The following is a 20,718-nucleotide window of genomic DNA, read 5'->3' as shown; positions in this document are numbered from 1 at the left end:
AGGAAGTAATCTACAGTGATGGAGAAAATAACTACATTAATAATCCCTAAAAGTATCCAAATAATACTCTTATTTTGGGGTACCATATAAATTATTCTGTTCTGGTTTGGGAGAGAAACCAATATTTTTTCCCCTGGGCAAAATAAAGTCTTTTGCCTAAGGTTGTTGTTGTTGTTGTTGTTGTTGTTTGCTTAGGCAATTAGGGTTAAGTGACTTGCCCAGGGTCACACACAGTGAAAGTGTTAAGTGTCTGAGGTCACATTTGAACTCAGGTCCTCCTGAGTTAGCCTAAGTTTTCCAGACAACTGAAGCAGAGTAGCCCTGCCTAGAATAAGCTAGATACAGGTAACAATGTAATACAATAAAAATCACTGATAGTGGAATAGACAGGAGATCTAGAGTCTAGTTTCTGTTCTGCCAATGACATCATATAATCTTGGACAAGTCAATTCTCCCTGTTAGCTCTGAGTTTGCTGATCTGTAAAATGGAGTTGATTGTGTCTGTCCTGCCTCCCTCATAGACCTGATCTGTGGATCAAATGTAACAGTAAAGGTGAAAGTAATTTGAAAATTTTTAAATGAACACAAATATGTAGAGATTCTTTGATTGGGATTGAAATTTTCTGTTGGTGCTGATAGCTACATCAGGAGCGAAATGGGGGCAAGGGAAGAGATTGTATCTTTGCTCCCAGACAAAATCATTTCTCCACTAAGGAATAGGATTTGGTGGCTACTAAGAGTATCCATTCAATAAAGACAAATAAACTCAACATTTATTAAATGACTACTATGTATAAGACTTTGCATTAGAACTGAGTTCATGAAACTGTGGCTAACTTCAAAGGGTTTGCATTTTGTTGGGGGAGAAAAATACAGCTTGTAGGTACCAAATGAAATAAGGCTAGAGAGAACATTAGCATCTTGCCTGGGGCTTGTCTGGGACACTTTGTGCCACCCCTAAAAAAATAGATGAAAATCAAAGGGACTTCAAGCTATATGCTAATATCTACATAGGGCATTAAGGTACCCTATTTATCATTTGCAAGGTGATTTTATGTTAACTTATTTAAATCTCACAACAACCCTGGGAGTAAAATAAGTGCTATCATTTCCATTTTACAGATGAAGAGTGAAACTGAGAGGTTAAGTGACTTGCTCAGGATCACACAGCAAGTAAATCTCTGAAATGGGATTTGAATTCAGGTCTTCCTGACTCTAAGTCAAGCACTGTATCCAATTTGCCATTTAGCTTCAATAAATAGGTTATAGATAGAGGGAAATGAGAAAAAGGACTGGTGAAATAAAGATTGTGAGTAATAGAGGAGGCAAAGAGAGAAGAGGAAGAGACTGGAAAAGACCTAGACTCCAAAGAAAGCAGAGAGGACAGATGGGGGTGTATAGATCTAAGAAACAGGAAGAAACATGTTATTGGTCCATGCTGCTGTCTTGTGTCTGTGGATGTAGATGTGGACTATAACAATCACTTCTGTCCTCCTGCCCTCCTGCCTTATTTCCAGGTCAGATGAGCAGTTCTGAGTATCTTTTCAGAAATCTCTGAAGCCCTGAGGTAGAGATCTCCTGGGTGCTGGCTGGGTCTCTTCAGATGTTAAGAAGCTTTAGAGACAAAGTAGAAGGAGAGAAAGGGACATAATTTTGCTCTGGACCCTGCGTCCAGGGCAACCTTAGTGCAAACCCTGTTTCAGACACTAGTTTTGTGAACCTAGGCCAGTCATTCATCAGTTTCCTCATCTATAAAATGACCTGAAGAAAGCAATGACAAATCACTTCAGTATCTTTGCCAAGAAACCAAATAGGGTTAAAACTGAAATGACTCAATGATTATTGTCCACCAACTATATCAGGGATTCTTAACTTGGGAAGGAGAGGAGCAAGAGGCTTCTGTAGATAGAATTAGAGAGTTAAATGAGAAAATGACATCTCTTGTTTTCATTAAACTCTAGCTGAAATTTAGCATTTCCTTCCAATATTTTTTTTAAACCCGAATTATCCTGAGGAGGTGCTTCCCCAAATTACTACTGAGGGGAAATAGATTAAAACACAAAATTGGTTTTAAAATCCTGAGCTCTATAGAAAGTTGAGGGCCATAGAGCTAAGTGAAGGGTATTTGGAATAGAAGGTTCTTGATTGTTTCCTAATCTGGTTAGTCTGTAACGCTTGTTCATTTTGTATAACTATAAAATGAGAGGAGATGGAAAATAAAATGGAAAAGCCTAGATGATCTCTAAGGTTCCTCTGAACTTTATATCCGATGATCTATTATCCTTACCCCGTTTGCCTTTCCACAGTGCTTCCTAGTCCCAATGACTCACCTGGTCCAGATTCCCCTTATTAGTGTCTAGTCCTCTCCCCTAACTCCTGACCCAGACTCTTGATCCCTATCCCTATTCCTCTCAGCTTTAAAAGCTATCACATTTTGCTATCCAACCTCTCTGACCCTCAGCTTCCTCATCTTTAAAATACAGGATTGAAGAGATAATCTCCAAAGTCCCTCCAAAGCCCATATGATCTCCTTTGCTTACCCTTTGGCCAAGGTATCTAGTGTCCCATCAGATCTCAGTCCTTATACTTCTGAAACAGGGCCATCCTTTCTTCCAAAAGGAGCCTTTTTAGGGGATGAATCAGGGCTGGATTCAATAGATAGAGATTAGAGATCAGAGACCAAGGATGAGCCTGCAAAATGGAGGGGAGGGAGGAGAGGGATCTCTCTGTATACCCTTACTTAACCTTCTATTGGTGAAAGTTGAAGAAAGCTTCATCAGAATTTATCAAGGATTCAGCTGCACCCAGTCCTAAAGCCAGAAAAGCAGGGGTGCAAGTGGTGAAAGCAGAGTAGATTAGGGTTTGCCCCATTCAAAGAAGTAGAAATGTAGGGATTTGACAGAAGTAAACAGGCAGATGCAGCACACACAGCTAAGAGCACGGCTATCTACATCACAACACATTTAGGCATACAAATGAGCACAGACACCAATACAAATGCCAGAATACAAACATAGCCATAAACACATTGACACACAAACAAAACAAATCGATCCCTAAGCCTACAAACTAACACACCCCACCATTCACACACAACTAACCAGACACCTATAACAGAGACCTATAAAGAGTGTGAGCTGCACACACAGAGAAAGAAAGAGAAAGGAAAAGATAGAAAGAGGCAGTGACAGACAGAGTGGGGGGGGGGGCGGAAAGGGGAAAACAGACAGACAGACAGACTGAAAGAGACAAAGACAGAGAAAGAGAGGGGAGAAGGAGGAAAGAAAAAGAGAGAGACAGAGACTGAAAGAGACAGAGACAGACAGAAAAAGAGGGAAGAGAGAAGAGAGAGAGAAACAGACACAGAAGGGGGGAGGGAGAGGGAAGAGAAGGCAAGCAGGTGATCTCTCTTAGTCCTTACATCTCTTCCCTGAATCAGAAACCTCCAACCTTTCAGTCTCCAATGAGCTAGGGTCGGCCTTGCACTCAACCTTGAGGATTCTGCCTATCTCCCTTCTTTCTCTCCCGATCTCAGAGGGCTTGTGGTCTTTCTCACTCCCCTCTTTCCCCATCCTTGACATCCTGGCTGGGTCTCGAATTTAAAGGGCCAAGTACCGGAGGAAAGGAAGAGGAGCCGAAGAGGAATCTCCCTGCTTCCTGTCCTTTCGTCTCCAGATTTCAGACACCCCAACATCTGCTCCAGCTTCTCGGTTGCCCCTAGTGAACTGAGCGGAGAGGGGGAGGGGAGGAAGGGGAAGGATGTCCCCTTCACCTTCTCTGTCCGCCACTCTACCCTTCCAATCCTGCAAGGCCACGGCTTTGGCGGACTTTGCTATTCCCTCTTCCCTGTAGTCAGAGCCTCAGATTCTCCCGTATCGATCCCAACAGACCTTCAGACCCCAGTTCGAGCCCCGGCCTTGCCCCAGGCCCAGTCCCAGCCTCTTCAATCCTTCCAGCAGAAGAGGGATGGGGAAAGGAGAGGCTGGTACGAGGTTAAAAAGAGAGGAGACAGAACCACGGACAGACAGCGCGAGAAGGAGCAAACAGACCCCCTTCCCCTGACATCCACGTATACACATAAATACATAGATATATACATACAGAGAACGCAGAGGGACAGAGGGACCGGGCAGAGGGAGTGAGAGAGGAAGAGGCGGTGGCCGGGGGAGGAGAGAGCCGAGGAAGGGGAGGGGCTGCGAAAGCAAAGGGGCCGGCTCCCAGGTTCCAAGCCCGAGCGTACCGGCTCGGAGCTGGCCCACCGGCTGCTCTCCAGACTTCCCCCGGGCCAGGAGCGCAGAGAGCTCCGCAGCCCAGGAGCGGGCTGGGCCCGTCTCTGCAGCTTCTCGGGCCCGAGGGAAGCGCAGGCCCGGGGCTCAGAGGGTGCAGGCCCCGGGCTGCTCTGAGCCGCCTCCCACACCTTCGCTAGTGGTATTATCTCATTGGTGGTTATTATTATTAGTAATGTTAATAACAATAATAATAACTTGTTATTTCCATCTGCTTCCCCTTCTTTCCGTCCCACACTCTAAGCATTTATCTTTTATTCTCCTCGGACCCTTCACTCAGGAGGAGAAGCCCTGGGCCCTCTCGGACCCTTCCACCTGTGCCTTCTCTTTAGCTGTCCTCTTTACTCGTTCCCCTCTTGTGCCTCCCCAAGCTCTCCCTCTCCTCAATCTCCTTCCTCTCGTCTGTTTCTCTCTCCCCCCCCCCACTCCTTTTCAATTGTCTCCCTCTTCAGTCTCCTCTTTTGCCCTCATTTGTGTCAATCTATCTCTTCCTCTATCTTTCTGTTCCGTCTGTCTCTCTCACCTCATCTCTCGGTCAGGTTCTTTCTTGCCTCTTCCCCTCCTCTCCCTTTCTCTCTCTTTTTTCCGACGTCCCCCTAACATCCCCTATTTCTTTCCTTCTTATTCTCTCTCTGACCTGTCAGGTTCCCTCTCATTCTTTCCTTCTGGGTCTGTGCCTCCCTCTCTTTCTCTTCTCTCCTAATCTGTCTCTTCTGATCCTCTATCTCCTCATCTCTCGGTCTCTCCCTGTCTCTCTCTTTCTATTTCTACACATGTCTCTCATGGTTTCTGTCTCTCTCCTCGCCGCTGCTTTTTTTTTTTTATCATCTTTTTTTTTTTTTTTTTTTTTTTTTGTAAAATCGCGAAGGTGGATCGGCTCACACAGCAACCCGGGTCCTAGAAGGAAATCGCCCGAGATGATTAAACACTGAGCTAGCAACTCCAACCCCGGGGACACGGAATTGGGGGGGGGGGGAAGAGGGCGGGGGAGGGCCGAGGGGAGGTCCCTCCGTTGGGGGGTGTTGGGTGTTCTGTTTTCCGGAGGGGGGCGTGGAGTTTCTCTCCCCCCTCCCTCCCCCCCCCCCCCTTTGCCGGGACTGCTACTTGCTCGGCGCCGGCCGGATCCGGGGACTATGGTAGGTTTCACGACACTTTCGTTTTCGCCGGACTTTTTTTTTTTCCCTAGCTCTGATCAAAAGTTTGATTGTCTGAGGGAGGGGGTAAAATGTCTGGGGGGGTATTTAATGTTTGGGGACTGGGGGGGGCGTTAGGAGGGCTAGGGAGGGGCTTCCCTGCGTCCGCCTGGAGGTAGAAAGGGGGCCAAGACAGGGGGTCGGATAGGGGGCGTCCAGTAGTACCCCCCCAGTGATTCCCTGTAGTCTCTCCGCTGCCCCCACATCACGAAGAAGGGAAGAGACAGGGCGGTGGCAGTGTGTCGGAGTTAAATTTGATGTATGAGACGGGGGCAGAGCGGGACAGGGCCGGGGCTGAGGGAAGTGTGTCCCCCCAAGAAGATGCCGGGGACCACTCCATCCAAGGAGAGGGGGAGGGGGCTTCACCCAAGCGTTGGGGGCACGGACCGGGGGAGAGGGGGAGGGGAGGTCAGTCCGGGGAGCTGGCTGCAAGGCAAAGGAGAGAGAGGGGAGGGAAGGGGAGGGGAGGAGAGAAAAGAAGAGGGGAGGGAAGTTGGGCGGGGGGGAGCCGCCGCAGCCCCCCAAGCCCACACCGCAGGCAGGAGAGGGTGGATGTAGCGGAAAATGGCCGCTGTGGAAGGGGGCGGAGAAGGACCGCAGCCCCGAACCGACTTGAACTTGAAAGGAAAGCAAGGGGAGGGAGAGGGGAGGGGAAAGCGCGTCCGGGGCCTGCGGGGCCTCCAGCTACTGGAGCTGGGGTGCCCCCTGCCCCTAGGGCCCCCCCTTGGCCTATTACCCTCCCCCTATGGCCTCCCCGGGGCGTTCTTTCCCCCCTCCCCCCTCTCAGGCCCGGGAGGGCGCTCCACGCTCCATCCGCAGACGCCAGCTCGCCTAGCTGCTCCTCCTCTCCCCTCCCCTTTTTTCCCCTCCCCTCCCCTCTCCTCGCTTCTCCTCCCCACGCGCGGCCCCGAGCCTGGCCCGGCAGGGGGAGGGGAAAAGAAAGGGGGGAGGGTGGGGAACTGCCCCATCTCCCGCTTCTTCTCCCCCGGGGCCAGCCTGGACTCCCCAAAGTTCCAGGGAGCCCCATCTTCAGCAAAGTTCACCCAAACGCTGCAACTTGAGGGGTAGCCTTAGAATCATCCCTCTCTCTGGGTCTGGGGGATTCCTCCACTAAGAAATTAGTATATATGTGGGTTCTGCGGGTGGAAGGGGGCTCCCAGACCCCATCTGTCCCTCTCATCTTCCCTCTCCCCAGCCTGGAATCCCAGGGCACCTCATCATCTCCCCCCACTCCCATCCCTCCATTCCCAACTTAACCTTTTTTTTTCTCATTCTTCCTCTTCTTTCTTTTCTCTTCCTTCTTTCTTTCCTTTTCTTATCTCTTCTTCACTGTCTCCTCTTCTCGTATTCTTCTCTTTTCTCTTTTTTCCTTTCTCCCTTTCCCCTCTTCTCTTCACTTTCCCTCATCTCTTCTCTCCTCTCCTCCTTTTTTCTTTTTTCCTACTCTTTTGCTATCTTCCCCAGCTACTCTTCTTCCTCTCTCTACTTTGTCTCTTTTCTACTGTTCTTTCTTTCCTCTCTACCTCTCTACCCTTTTCCTTTTTTTCTTACCCCCACTTACCCCTCCCTCTTTTCATCTATCTTTCCTCCTCCTCCTCCTAGTTTGCCCTCCTCAGTCTTCTACAACCACAGTAGGCCATGATCCTACATCAGCGGGGTGAGCAAAGGTGTGTCTTCCCGCTCACTATCGGTTTGGAGTATGTGGAAAGAGAACGATGAGACCATTTCTCCCAGGGGAGAAAGGAGGCCAGACAGCAGTGCCATTTCTCTAGGGATGAGGGTTATATAAGCGCTTGGGCTACGACCTGGAGCATCAAGGGGACATGCATGCTGTTAGGGCCTGGAGTTCACGTCCTGAGGCCTGGGCTGCCCACGTATAGGGAAAGCTGGCCTTTGGCTAGCAGCGATCCCATGTGTCTACCTCCACCAATCAGACTTTAGAAGTCATTCTAGGTTCCCTCGCTGCCTCAACGCAGGCAGGGACCTAAGGGGCTTATATCTGCGTACTTCGACTGGATTCCGCAGTGGGTGGGTGAGGAGAGCTGGGGGACAGGTGACCAGAGCCCACCATTCGGGATTTCCACGGAGCATTCTATCCCGGCATCTGCTAGCCAGTACTCTGTTCTGGAATTAGTCCTCGATCCATTCCCAGCCTCAGCCTCTGATCTGCCCCACTTCCCAATCATCTCAGTCCCTACCTTCCCCCCAACTTCAGCCTCTGATTCATCCTTTGCTCCTGTTTAAGCCCCAGTCCAAATACCCGAACCCTACACCAGTTCCGGTCTCTGTCCTAGTCTCTGCCCAGATCCTTTTAGTCTTTGCCCCAACCCTAGCACCGATCCCTATACCCGTTCCAGCCCCAGTCCTAATCTCTGCCCAGGCCCTTTTAGTCTTTGCCCCTGCCCCAGGCCCTGATCCAAACCCAACCCCTCTCCTGCCCCTGTCTCAGTCCCAACCTCCTACCCCTGTCCCAGTCCCAACCTCCTACCCCTGTCCCCTCCTCTCTGCCCTGGATCTAGCCCGAGATAGTGCCCCGGCTGCAGTTGGGCCGTTTCTAGCTCTGCAGACAGTTGGGTCAGAAAAAAGTTGATTCATCTCCAAGGAAAATCCTCAAGTCTCTGTCTCTCATCACACAACTCCCTCCTTTTTAAAATGTACTCCTCTGCATATATAAACACACGCATGCATGCATGCATATATGCCTCCGCACACCCCGGCACATATACCCAGGCACCAAAGGCCCTTTGGATTCTGACAGTTTCCTCTGCTCTCTCTTCCGGGAAGGCCAGGCCAAGGACGGGTCAGAAAAAGTTTTCCAGCAGCGGAATCCTTTACCCGAGGTGGGGAGAAAGTGGGGAAAATAAACCAACATAGAGATAGGAATAGACAGCCCGCCTCTCCGGACTGCAGGCGACCAGGCTAGGTTCTCTGGCTATGGGGAGCTGGGGGCGGGAGGCGTCACTTTCAGGTGGAGCAACCCTGAGCGGATTGTGGAAGACCCTGTGAATTCGGCCTGGGGGCCGCGCCCTTTGCTGTTGTCTATACACACATACGTACATACATACATACACAATCCGTGTTCGCACTTCTGCGTTGTGCCCAACTATGCTTAAAACCACAAAAGGATAGTGGAGCGTGGTGGACGGTTCCTCACTGGCGTAGCTTAAAGCCATTGGTATAAAACCGACCCTTTTCGCCTTTCACCCTCAGTTTAGCGATCTAGACGTGGTTGCAGTGGGCTGGAGAGTAGCAGAAAAGCCATTTAGTATAACTGTCTCCCATACTGGCCGTGGAAATCCGTGTCCCGAGTTCCGGTCCGGTTCCAGGCTACCTGACTGCTGCGAATCAGGGAGCTTCTCGGTACGAACCTTCGTTTCTCTATTTTTTCGAAAGTTTCGAATCATCATAAGGTTAACCTATAGCTGTGTGACCTGGGGATGCAAATTCCCATCTCTGATTTCGAGATTTCAGCGTAAAAATGGAACGAGGGTATTGAGACGATATCTACTTTCAGGAGATTGCGGTGAAAAAAATATTTTGTCAAGGCGCTATAGAAATGCTAACTATTATTATTTGGTCATTCAACAACCACTGATTATTCATCTGCTTGATTTCTACTGAATGATGAAACTGAGGATTTAAGGAAGAAATTGAGTTTGAGGTCCTAAGGAAGACTCTGCATCTAACAGATAAAATAAAGGCAAAATATGATGGGTACAGTGGAAGATACTGATAGAAGACAATCAAAGAATACTGCCTGGAGGTGGCGGCATTTGAGCTTTATAGTAAGAATGGGAATTTTTCAATAGGTGAAGCAAAGGTTGTAGTGTGAGGGAAGGCAGAGAAGGAGAAAGCAGGGGAATGGTGAAGAGTCCAGTTTGGCCAAGGTGGATTATACAGCTCCAGAGGGGATAAACTAATAAAGTGGGATAAAGCTAGTATTTTGGCACCAGCCTATGGTGGGCATTGACCTCCAGGCTGCTGAATTGGACTTTACCCTGTAGGAAACTAGGAGACATTGATAGTGTCAAAGCAGGGGAGGAGTACGGTCAAAACTAGCTTTAGGGAATATGGGGGGGGGCGGGAAATTGGGAGAGAATTGGAGAAAAGTTCATCGTTGGGGACTCTAGTTAGGAAAATATTGCAATAGCCCTGGTGAGCTTGGAATTCTTACCATTCTACTACTTTGTAGTTTTTAAAGGTTTTTTTTTTTTTAAATCATCTATCTCATTTGATCCTCACAATATTCTTTTGAGGAGGAGAAGAGTCCATTCTGGGGTTCTGGTAGTGAGAGTGGAGAGATTGGGAATGATTTGAAAAAGGTAGACTATCTAGGGCTTGGTGATTAACCAAATTTCGAACCAAAGATGATTCTCAAATTTTGATCCTTAGGGACTAGGATGTCTTCCATGGTCGTATATCTACATAGTAGAACCAGTTCGAATCCCAGGTCTGGCCCTATTTAAATGACCTTAAGGCAAATCTGATTCTCATTTGAAAAATAAGAGGGTTGGCCTAAATGATCTCTAAGGTCTCTACCAGTTCTAAATACTGTACGATCCTAAGGAATTCTATCAAAAGTCAGGATCAGTAAAATCAAGGGGAAGATACCAACTTTGGTTTGGAACATATTGAGTTTGAGATGCCCATGGGACATGTAAGTGTAGAATATAAGGTACTATAATTATGATGGTGTGTTTGTATATGGATGGGAATAAACAGACAATTTGCATGTTGATTATTCACATATGTGTCTGGGTATATGTGCATGATGCGCTGCTTGTATAAATATATATGACATCTGTACATGTGACTGTGTCTGTGAATTTATTTCCATGGTAGTGTTTAGTCCTTCTGCTGAAGTTTAGCTTCCAATTTTTATGAAGACAGTTGCTCCAGGAGGATGAGCCTTATAGCCTATGAGGGATTTGAGAGCCGGAACTAAATCGTCTCTAAATTTGTGTCTCCCTCCCCCTTTCAGTTCTTTTCACACAATAGTCACTTAATAAACAGTTGCTAATTTCAAATTGTCCTAAGCTGGAAGCAGAGTTTTGTCCTGGAAAAGCACTATACTTGAAGTCAGACAATTCCAGTTTAATTCCTGACTCTGTCACCAATTTGGGACTTTGGCCAAGTCACCTATAATCTCTAAGCCCTCCAATTTCCCATCGTTCAAATAGATACACAAATACCCCTATACTGCCTCTGCTCCTTCTAGGGCTGTCTTGAAGTCAAAGTGGCAGAGACGTCATGTATACATTAAAGGGTATATATATATATATATAATCCATATGTATATGTATATATATCCATATACATAGATGTGTGTGGTGTGTGTGTATATACCCTTTTTGGCTGCCAGAACTAGGAGAGAGGCCAACATTACTGAGGCTAGACGTTTGAGAAGAGCCGTGTTCCTGATCATCCCCAGTCTGAGGGAACCAAATTCTCCAAATCCTCAATCCCATGTTTCTGTCCCAGTTAGCCACAGGTGTGGGATTTTTTTGGGGGGAGGGGTTGGAAGGAATGAGAGGTTGGCTGGGGTGAAGGGGCAGGTGTGCTGGGCACTCCCTGACTCAGAGATGCCCTTCAATCACTCCCCCCATTCAGTCTCTCAAACCCCCCAGTGGGACTCTGGGAAACTGCAGTTTCTAGAGTGGGGGGGGGGGGAGTAGGGGCTTCAAATTTCTGGAGCAATCCCCTTCTCATTCTTGGGTCAGAGATATGGGAACGTCTCCTGAGCAAAGGGGATGCTCTGAGTCCATGAATCTTCCCCCATCCCAATTTTCAATAGGGCTTTAGAGTTTTCCAGCCTTTTGTTTTTATATTCCTTTTTTTTTCTTGCCGCACCTCCCCCCATTCCAAATTATTCCTATCCAGACTGCCTCCCCAGCCAGACAGCAAAGACTGGGGGAAGGGATAGTATAGAGAGGGGGGACCAACACTGCCCCTCCTTTATTTAAAGCAACATTTCAAATCTCCACACCTGCTTGGGGAGGGGGTGTCAACTGGATTGTTAAAGGTTGGTCTTTCTCCCTCAAATTCCACCCCTTTATATAGCCCTCCTTCCCTTCCCGTGGCTGACCCTAGCCAAGATCTTATTCCTGCTCATCATCAGTAATAATTATTGCTAATTATTATTAAGCGTTGTTCCTTAGTCCAGGGAGGGGAGTGGAGGTTAGGGTGGGGGGGAGGCAAGTTACGGTTTCCTCCTCTCAGGCTCTCGGCTTTTTCCGCGTTTCTTTGAAAGTTGGATGTTGGAAAGTGGGTGGTTCGTGTTTAAAAAAAATTGGGGGGAGGGAGGGAGGACTGAGATTTCCGAGATCCTGAGCCAAGAAAGAGGGAGAGGGAGAGAGAGAGGGAGAGGGAGTGAGAGAGGGAGTGAGAGAGTGAGAGAGAGAGAGAGAGAGAGAGAGAGAGAGAGAGAGAGAGAGAGAGAGAGAGAGAAGGAGGTGGAGGAGGAGGAGGAGGAGAGAGAGACAGAGAGGAGAGGGAGACAGAGAAGAGACAGAGACAAGGAGAGGAGAGAGACAGCAAGAGGAGAGAGACAAAGAGAGAAGAGACCCAGAGACCCAGAGAAGGATAGAGACGGGGAGCGAGACCGAGGCGGGGTGGGGGGTGGGGGGTGAACATATGACTCAGTAACTTTGGAGCCGCCGTGTTTTCTCCCCTGCGAACCCGGGAGCCTCCCAGGCCCGCTCGGCATGTATTCGTCCCCGCTGTGCCTGACCCAGGTAAGGCAGTCCCGACTTGGCCCCCCTCCTCGTTCCTCTACCTCGTCCCTGCAAAAATAGTTTTCCAGTTGCAGGGAGAAGGGGCGAGAAAAACACACACACACACACAAAAAGGCGGGATTTCGTCGTCTCCTGCGGCTGCCGGGGCCACGGCTGCCAGCTCTCCGCCCCCCCACCCCCACCCTAGGGCCTCGATTTTCCGGGGCCAGGTTAAATAAGGAAGGGGGGGAGTCCTTTGGGAGGACTCCCGTACTGTCAGCTCGAACTGGGGGCACTGTTTGAACTGGGACTTCTCAATCCTTTTGGGGAGGGTAAACGGCTGTGGGGTCCCCCTCCTTTTCCCGCGGGGGGCCTGGGAGCGCGCGGGGCTTTGGAAGGAGGAGGGGGGCTCAGCGCACGTGCGCTGGGAAAAGACTGGGGGATGGGGACGGCGGAGTAATGCGGGGGGAAAGAGAAGGGGAGGGGGCAGACGGGCTGGGCTCCTTGGCAGAGTGCGCAAAGTTGCAGCGGCTCCCGAGCCGCGAAGTTTGGGGGCCGAGCGCTCCCGAGCGCCGCGTTATACCGGGGGGAGGGGGTTCGTTCTGCTTCTCCCCGCCGGTAACGCGCTGCAGCCCCCCTCCCCCTCCTTGGAAGGGGGCCCAGGCCGAGAGAGCTGGGCGCGGGCAGCCACTCCACCCCCCCCCCCCTCGCTCCGGACCGGGGGGGGGGGAGGGGGGGCAGCTGCTGTGTGTGTCCAAGGGGGACGGGGGGAGGGGGAGGGAGGTCCTGTGCGCTCTCAGTCCTAGCCTCCTCCCCCTCCCCCTCGATCGAGCGCGGCTTCTTATCGCCCGCATCCATTCTGGATTTTCAATTATTGATCAGCGGCCGGCGGCAGGCGCCCGTTAACCCCTGCGGCGCCGCCCGTTCTCTCCTGGGACCCTCGGCCCACCCTCTGGGAGAGTTGAAGCAGCCTCCCCTCCCCCGAGTGGCCCTGCTTCTGTGACTTGTGCGCCGCTTCTGAAAGAGTCTCGGTTTTCCGTGGCCAGGGCTCCCCTACGTCTCGCCAGCTTGCTGGGCCCCCTCCCTGCGGTGTCCCGGGCCGTGGGCTTCCGCAGGCACTGCAGAGGCGGCGGCCGCGGCTCTGCTTCCCGCTCCCTCCCTGCAGCCAGGCTGGGTTGCCTTCCTCCTCCCCCCTCCCACCTCCAGAGTCTTAGACTGCTCTGGCTTCCAGCCCCCCCACCCCCAACCCTCATCCAACCCTTTACCATACCATCCTCTGCCCTCACCTCCCTTCACATGAGGGGTAGTCATTTCTCTCCCCTTCTCCCCACAGATGTAGGGAATGAATCTTTACAGGACAGAGAAGTCAGACCCTATGGTCCCCCTCTACCCCACCCCCACGTGGGTCCTGTGTCTATTCATTCCTGACCTGGGTTTTCTCCCTGGTGCAATGGAAATATAGTCCTATGAGGAGAGCAAGAGATCTGTATTCTTGTTCTAGCTTTGTACTGACCTTGGGCAAGTAATTTTCCCACTCTGCGCCTCAATTTCCTCGGCAGTAAAATAGAGAGAATTATCCCTGCCCTGATGACTTTCCAGGGATATAGGGGAGCTCAAATGACAGACTGAAAGGAAAATTGGAAGCAAATATAAGGTATTCTTAGAATTATTCCCTTTTCTGAGTTTCTTTCCATCTGCTTCCCAAAAGTTCATAAAGAAATGGTCCCCCCAGGATAAGGGGGGGCCATCTCTTTTTTTCCCTTCACCCCTATGGCCCAGATCCCAGGTCTCCCCAGAGCAGAGGAGGAGACATTGTGTAATACCCTTAGGGCTCAAGGAGTGGGCCAGAGGGCCTGGCACAGGGGAGGTGCCCATCAGGCATTCTCACTCTCCCCTCCTCTATCCTTCACCCCCACTACCTGGAGAGTAGCAGGCCAGGCAAGTCTTCCTTACTTTGCTAAAGGAGAGCAGTCTCCAGACCAGGTCAAGTCCTCCACATATACCTGTAATTCAGAGTATACTGACTATCTCTTGGTCTTTTATTTGTCCATTGCCAAATTTGAGGTCTAACACTCATTCCCAACTGGAGGTCCTTTTTTCTTCCAAGCCCCTCAGTTCCCCTTCATAGGGAGTCAAAAGACCCAGAGGCCCAGAGTTAGGATCAAACTCTTTTCTGCCCTCAGCAATACACTAAGCACCTCTTTTTTTCTCACTCCCTGAATTATGCCCAGCCCAGTTTCCCATAATCCCTATGAGGGTAACAAAGAGAACCCAGGGAATTAGGAGACCTCATTTCTAATCCCGGATCTACCATTGACTCACAGGGTGACCTTTCTGTGCCTCAATTCCCTCAGCTATAAATAAATACTTTAGCCTCCTTACATGTCTCACAGGATTGTGTAAAGATCAAATAATGGACCCAATCATGTAATTGATAAGTATAATGTTGGAAATTGACACATAAATATAAGTCATATGAGCCTAATAATCCTCTACTAATTGGGGTATCTGGGAGAAGAGGAAATCCCACTCCAACTGGAAGGGACTATTTGGAGTGGGATTGGAGTTTCCTTCCAACTCCAAGATTCCATGATTCTGAATGACAGTGAATTCCCCATCACTGAGGGTCTGCAGTTAAAGGTTGAACTACCTGGATCTTATTGTATTCCTACCCAGATATGGTTTGAACTAGGTAAATTCTGAGATCCCTTCCAAAAACATCACCAAACTGGGTAGTGAAAAGAGAGAGATAGTTGGACTGGGGATCAGGAGTCTTAGGTTTCGACATTCCCTCCCCCCCCCCCCCAAGTCACTATGTAATTTGAAGAAATTTATTTTCCTTCTTTGGACCTTTAAAAGTGGACTCATCATGTCCAATCTGATCCTAACCTTCCACTCCAAGGGTAACTCCCAATCAAATGGGACAATGGGTGTGGAAAGATGTTGGAAAATAGGAATAGAAGCCAATATAGCCCCAAAATTATTAATCACCTGCTATATGTATGACACTGTGTTGAATACAGTGAAATAAAGGGGAAAAAAACCCAGTCCCTGTCCTCAAAGAGCTTACATTCTGATAAAGCTCTCACATATATACACAGATCAAATATACCATGTACTACAAGATAATTTAAATAGGAAGAAAGCAAGGACACAAGGGGAATTCCATAGGAATTGAGTTGATCTTAGAATAAAGCTGAAGTTAGAAAAATGGGTGAAAGTGACGAAAGGTAAAGCAGGGCTCATAGGATCTTTCTTATGAAGAACTTTTCTCTCGTTTCCCACTTCTTGTGGCCAGCATTAAAGCACTCCTCTGGGAGGGCGGAGGGAAGGAAACAAAGGAAAAGGAACTTTTTTAGGTTATCTGAGAGAAGGATCATCTGAACTGGGCAGGATAGATAGTGTGAGAAACATGGCATAGGGGAATAGTGAAGTTTTTAATGAGTATGGAAGGTAGTAATACAAGTAATGAAATCTGGGTTGTCTAACTGGAGAGGACAGTCTTACTGTACAAACATATTCTGCCCCTCAAGAGGTCAGAATTCCAATTCTGTCATTTTATTCTTTAATATTTCATTCATTTGTAAAATGAATAGATTATAGAATAGCTAGTGGCACCATGGTAAAGTGCTGGGCCTGGAATCAGGAAAACCTGACTCTAGTAATAGCACTACCTTCCAGGATTGTGAGGATCAAATAAGATTATAATTGTAAAATACACAGCACAGGATCTGGCACAAGTTTGCACTATATTCATGTTAACTATTATATTATTGGGTTGCCTCCACTGATTTTTAAATTGTGTACCATGTTCATGTTGAGCTATCAGGAATCCTCAGATAGAATCTGACTTTTCCTACTTGTTCAATGAAATAAGGTTGGGATGAATTCTGAGAAATTCATCATAGCTGGATTTTAGGAGAGATATCCTGTTTTACCTCAGCTTTGCTCAAAGGTAGTAAACTTAAAACAATGTCTAAGATGGGGAGTTAGGTCTTTAGGTTTCTGCTAGTTGATCATCTTCCATGTTTTACCTTGAACTAAAGTTATCCTTTGATTTTCCAATCTGGTATCCCCAGGCTAGGCTGGATCTCCTAGGAATGAGGGCTCAGAAATCTTTTCAAGATAGCTCAGAAATCCTTTCAAGATAGAATAGAGATCCTCATCCCTACCCCCACATTCAACCTAGGCTGAATCAAGTGCATCCCACAAGGAGTCAGGATAATGGACAAGAGGCTCAGGGGTCAAGATCTTTGCCCTGACTGCTGTTGGGATTAATGCCCAGGGGGTCTTTCCTCAACTCAACTCCAAGCAGCTGTTGTGGCATGGACCACACCCTGGGTGATTGTGTATGTGTGGAATTTGGAATCTGGGGCCTCTGAGAGCCAAGGGAGGGGAAAGAGGAGGGTACAGGGGACAGATGTCCCTCTTCTGCTCACAGGAAACTGTGACTTAGGAACCCAAGGACTAGAGTGCAATTAGGGAAAAAAGAAAGTCCTAGCATCAGGTCCAACTTTCCTATTTAGGAAGCCTTTCTCCTGCTACCCACAAGGGGACTTTGCATCACTCCCAGTGCCTGCTGAACCCACCTCACTCTTACACTCAATTAGTCCAAAAATTTCATTTCATTATTAGGGAAAATTAAGATAATCCAGAGAAATTAAGTGCTTTAGAGTTGGAAGAAACTTTTTGAGATCATCCCACCACCAAGTTTTACAGATGGGTAGACTGAGGCCCCCCCAAAGCGAGAAGAAAATTGCCTAGGTCATATCAATAGCAAGTGGGAGAGTTTGAACTAGAATCCAACTCTTTTGGGCCTGGACTCTTTTCTTCGACCTGGAAATGAGCTAAGCTGAGAGGAAGCTATTTTCCCTTGTCTTTCTTTTCCCTGGGGCTCGGTGTGTGGTCTAATTTTAAAACCTGTGCCCGACCCAAAATAGATCCCCTTTTAATACAATCCCTGAACCCGGATATGTTTGGGAGAGAAGAGGCTGCCAAGGAGGAGGACTGGGGAGGGGGGAATGGTAAGCTGGCAAGCTCTGTAGGTGAGAGAGGCAGGAGCTGGGCACAGCTTCCGGCTCAGGGCCGTGCCAGCTTCCCCAGGGCACTACTTCTCCTCCCATTCCTTCTCCAGGTGGGAGGGGGGGCTCTGGTGCCTGGAGATCAGGGGGTTGATGAATATGTCTCCTTAAGGGCTTTTAGCCATAGGTCCCAGAGGATTCTGGGAAATGTAGTTGACTGGACTCAAGCATTATTTTTAAACTGTTACTCTTAAGAGGAACTATTTGGAGAGCTGCTACATTACTTCCATGAATCGTGGCCTGGGCTGGGACGAGGGGGGGGAGCTGGCGGGGTCTAGGGCCCAGGGATTAGGGCCAAAACCATCGCCCAGCCCAACCACTGCTCCACCCACCCAAGACCGCCACGTTATTCTGTCTTTGGGTCCAAATCCGACTTGGCCCAAGTTTATTGCTTGGCTTCCCTGGCCCAGAATGATACCAAGGAGAAGGGGAAGCTAGGATGGTTACCTGGGACTCCCAGGGGAATGGGATCCTCTTTTAAAAATTATTATTATTTTCCCATCCCTCTCACCATTAAAGAGCCTTTCTCTTTTTCTCAACCCTAGAAAATTAGTCTTTTCTTTCATCAAAGAAGCATCTACTTGGCCAAGACCCCGCCCCTTCCTGCTCCCAAATACCCTTTCTCTAGTTGGCAAAGTGGGTAAGAGTGCTGGACTCAGATTCAGGAAGATCTGAATTCAAATCCTGCCTCAAGGCACTTATTAAGTATGAGACCAAAGGCAAATCATTTAATCCCTGCCTGCCTCAGTTTCTTTATCTGCAAGGTGGAGATAATAATAATAATAACACCTATCTTCCAGGATTGTGGTGAGGATAAAAGGAGATGCTATTTGTAAGGTGGTATGTAAATGCTTGCTATTATCATCAACACCAACATACTCATTATTACAGGGAAATGATTTCTCTTGTATCCTGTCCCCTAGTAACCCTTTTCTACCACATTACCCCAAGCCATGACTTCCTTCCTTCCTTTAAGATGTTGGGGGGAGGCACTCAGATTGCGTCCCTCTCACCCCTTTCCCTCCTTCCCCTTCCCAATTCCTGGTCCTCCTCTTTCCTTTTCTCTAAAGTGCCATTTATTTATTCAACTATTAGGTACTTCCTGTGGAAAGAAAGGGTGGGAGTGTGGAAGCATATATTTTAGCTAAAGCAGCTGCCTTCATGAAGCTTATTAGTACAATGAACATGTTGCACTACCTTTAAGATCATTCTTTCCAATTACCACTGGAATTTCTAGAGTAGGAGACTGCTACTTCTGCTATAGGGTGAATCCTCCTAACACTGATGGTGTATACTCTTAAAGACACAGATAGCTATTCTGTGATGAAATGCCCACAGATACACACAGTGCCATCCCTTGTCCCTGCCTTCCTTCCACCAGACCTAGACCTGAGAGATGGTAGCTCCCTTCTCCACCCCTCACCTGATATCTAAGGTTGCTATTCCCCTATTCCTCCAGAGGCCCATCCTACACCCCAAGCTGCCTTTATTGTTGATGTCCTCTTTAGATTTCCCTAGGATCCTATTGAATGGCCAGCAAGAGACAGCCCCAGCAAGCTCCTCTCATCCTACCCTCTACCTTTCCACTATATTTGGCTTTAGAACGTTTTTCCCGTTCCCCCTTCTCTCTTCCAACTTGGTCTCTCCCATACCTGAGACTCAAGGGGGAAAGAGGAAAGTGTCCCCTAAACTTTGTGTCCTGTTTAGTCTGGAAAAGGAAAGATTTCTGAGGAGGAGCTCATCACTGTTTGCATTCGTCTGAAGGGTTGTCATGTGAAAGAAGGATTAAATTGGTCCTGCTGGGCCCCAGTGAGGGGAATTGCAGGGAGGGAGATTTTGGCTGGATATTAGAAAGAATTTCCTAACAATCAGAGCTGTCCAAAAGTGGAATGGGCTGACTTGGGAGGCAGCCTGGAGTTCCTCAGGCAGAAGCTGGATAACCCCTTGTGGTGGGTGTCATCAAGGGGGTTCCTGTTTGGGTTGGGCTAAGACTAACTACTTTCCTAAGGTCTTTTCCAGCCCCAAGGGTCTAAACTTCTAAGCCTCCAAAGGCATGGGCTAAGATTCACAGACTATTCAAACCAGAAGGGACTATCTTTGATATCATATAGTTCAGTCAAATTTCTCCCATTTTATTTTCTGGCCTCCAACCCTGAAACTGAAGTTCAGTGATTTTACCCACAGTGTGACTTACCCAAAGGAGGAACAATATCCATTTTTTCTCTCCAATCTCCTAAGAGTTTGAGGATCCTTGCAAGACTTAATTCCAACGATGATGATAACAATAAAGTCACATTGTAAACAAGTGGCAGATTGGAAATCAGTTATTTATTATTCCTTACCACCCTGAAGAATTTAACCCCACTATCCTTGAAAACATTTCCTTATCCCCTCTTGTACCTTAGATCCCCATCCCCCACTCACATTTCCCAACATCAAGAGCAAGATATTCCAGAATCTTTAGCTCTCTCTTGAACCCAGAAAAGAAATTGAATATTGGACACTGGGCAATACAGAAAGGCAAGTCCTTTCTCCTTTTAACCCAATATACTGTGTTGTTGACTCAACAGGGAACATCAGCACTTTTCAAAAAAGTAGAGATGGATTTCCCTTTCTCTCCTCAGCCAAGGAAATTTGGTTTCAGGATGAAAGTTCAGGGCACACCTGGTCCTCTGCATCATATTGGACAATAGAATTGCCCTAATTATCCTCTGAGGTTCCTTCTAATTTTTAAATACTGTGCTCCTATGATACAATGTAGCAGTTATCTTTTACTTTGAGCTGTATATCCTACCCTGGGACTGAGCTTCCTTGATCTTAAATGGTGAAAATCACTCTGTCTTTTGATTAAGGACAGGTGCTTATGTTAGGGCACAGACTGGAGTCAGGGTAACAGTTCAGGGTTAAGGTTAGAGATTAAATGTTAAATCAGGGTCAAGGTTTAGTCTGGGATCAGGACTGGGGAGTCTGGATCTAGGGTCAGGGCAGGAGAACAAGGACTCAGTCTGAGAATATGAAACAGGAAAAAAAAAAAAAAGCTAATTGCATGACTGAGAAAATCTTGCCTCTATCCCTAGAGACTTGCATTGGTCAATAGGGAGAAAATCCATGCCTCCAATCAGGAAGATAATGCTGTTGCTTTCTGGGTGACCTTACAGAGCAAGTATGCACATGGCTGGGCCAGTCTCAAAGCGGGACTAGGGAAGGGGGTGTGTAAAATAGTCCCGGGCTTCTCCTTCCGAGCAGGGACAGTCCCAGAGCCCAGCCCTGGTGTTGCTGCTGCTGCTGCTGCCCATGCTCAGTGTTAGCCTAGTAAATCACGGTGGGCATTCTGGCCAAGTCAGCATTCTGTTCTCTATCACCCTGGGTCACGTGCAGCCCCGAGCCTCCTGCCTTGCATCAAAGGGAGCCGAAAAGCTGCTTCCCTTTAACCTTCTCCTCTGAC

The 20,718-nt window shown here is 48.2% G+C and overlaps 1 protein-coding gene across 5 annotated transcripts in view; it reads left to right on the top strand.

Moving 5' to 3' along the window:
- The first annotated feature begins 5,287 nt into the window (after window positions 1-5,287).
- NFIC (nuclear factor I C) overlaps window positions 5,288-20,718 on the top strand; it is a 153,104-nt gene continuing 137,673 nt past the window's right edge. For 2 of the 5 annotated variants that reach the window (XM_051971984.1, XM_051971985.1), the window contains exon 1: window positions 11,915-12,213. In XM_051971984.1, the coding sequence (XP_051827944.1) occupies window positions 12,184-12,213 (30 nt within the window). In that variant the 5' untranslated portion in view covers window positions 11,915-12,183. Of the gene's footprint in view, window positions 5,423-11,914; window positions 12,214-20,718 lie in introns of those variants that run through there. The other 3 variants (XM_051971983.1, XM_051971986.1, XM_051971982.1) reach the window with 3 other exon arrangements.

The sequence above is a fragment of the Antechinus flavipes genome, chromosome 1 (assembly GCF_016432865.1).
Source record: "Antechinus flavipes isolate AdamAnt ecotype Samford, QLD, Australia chromosome 1, AdamAnt_v2, whole genome shotgun sequence".
Classification (NCBI taxonomy): domain Eukaryota; kingdom Metazoa; phylum Chordata; class Mammalia; order Dasyuromorphia; family Dasyuridae; genus Antechinus; species Antechinus flavipes.
Note: the sequence above shows the minus strand (reverse complement) of the source record. Positions and strands in the feature narration are given on the sequence as shown.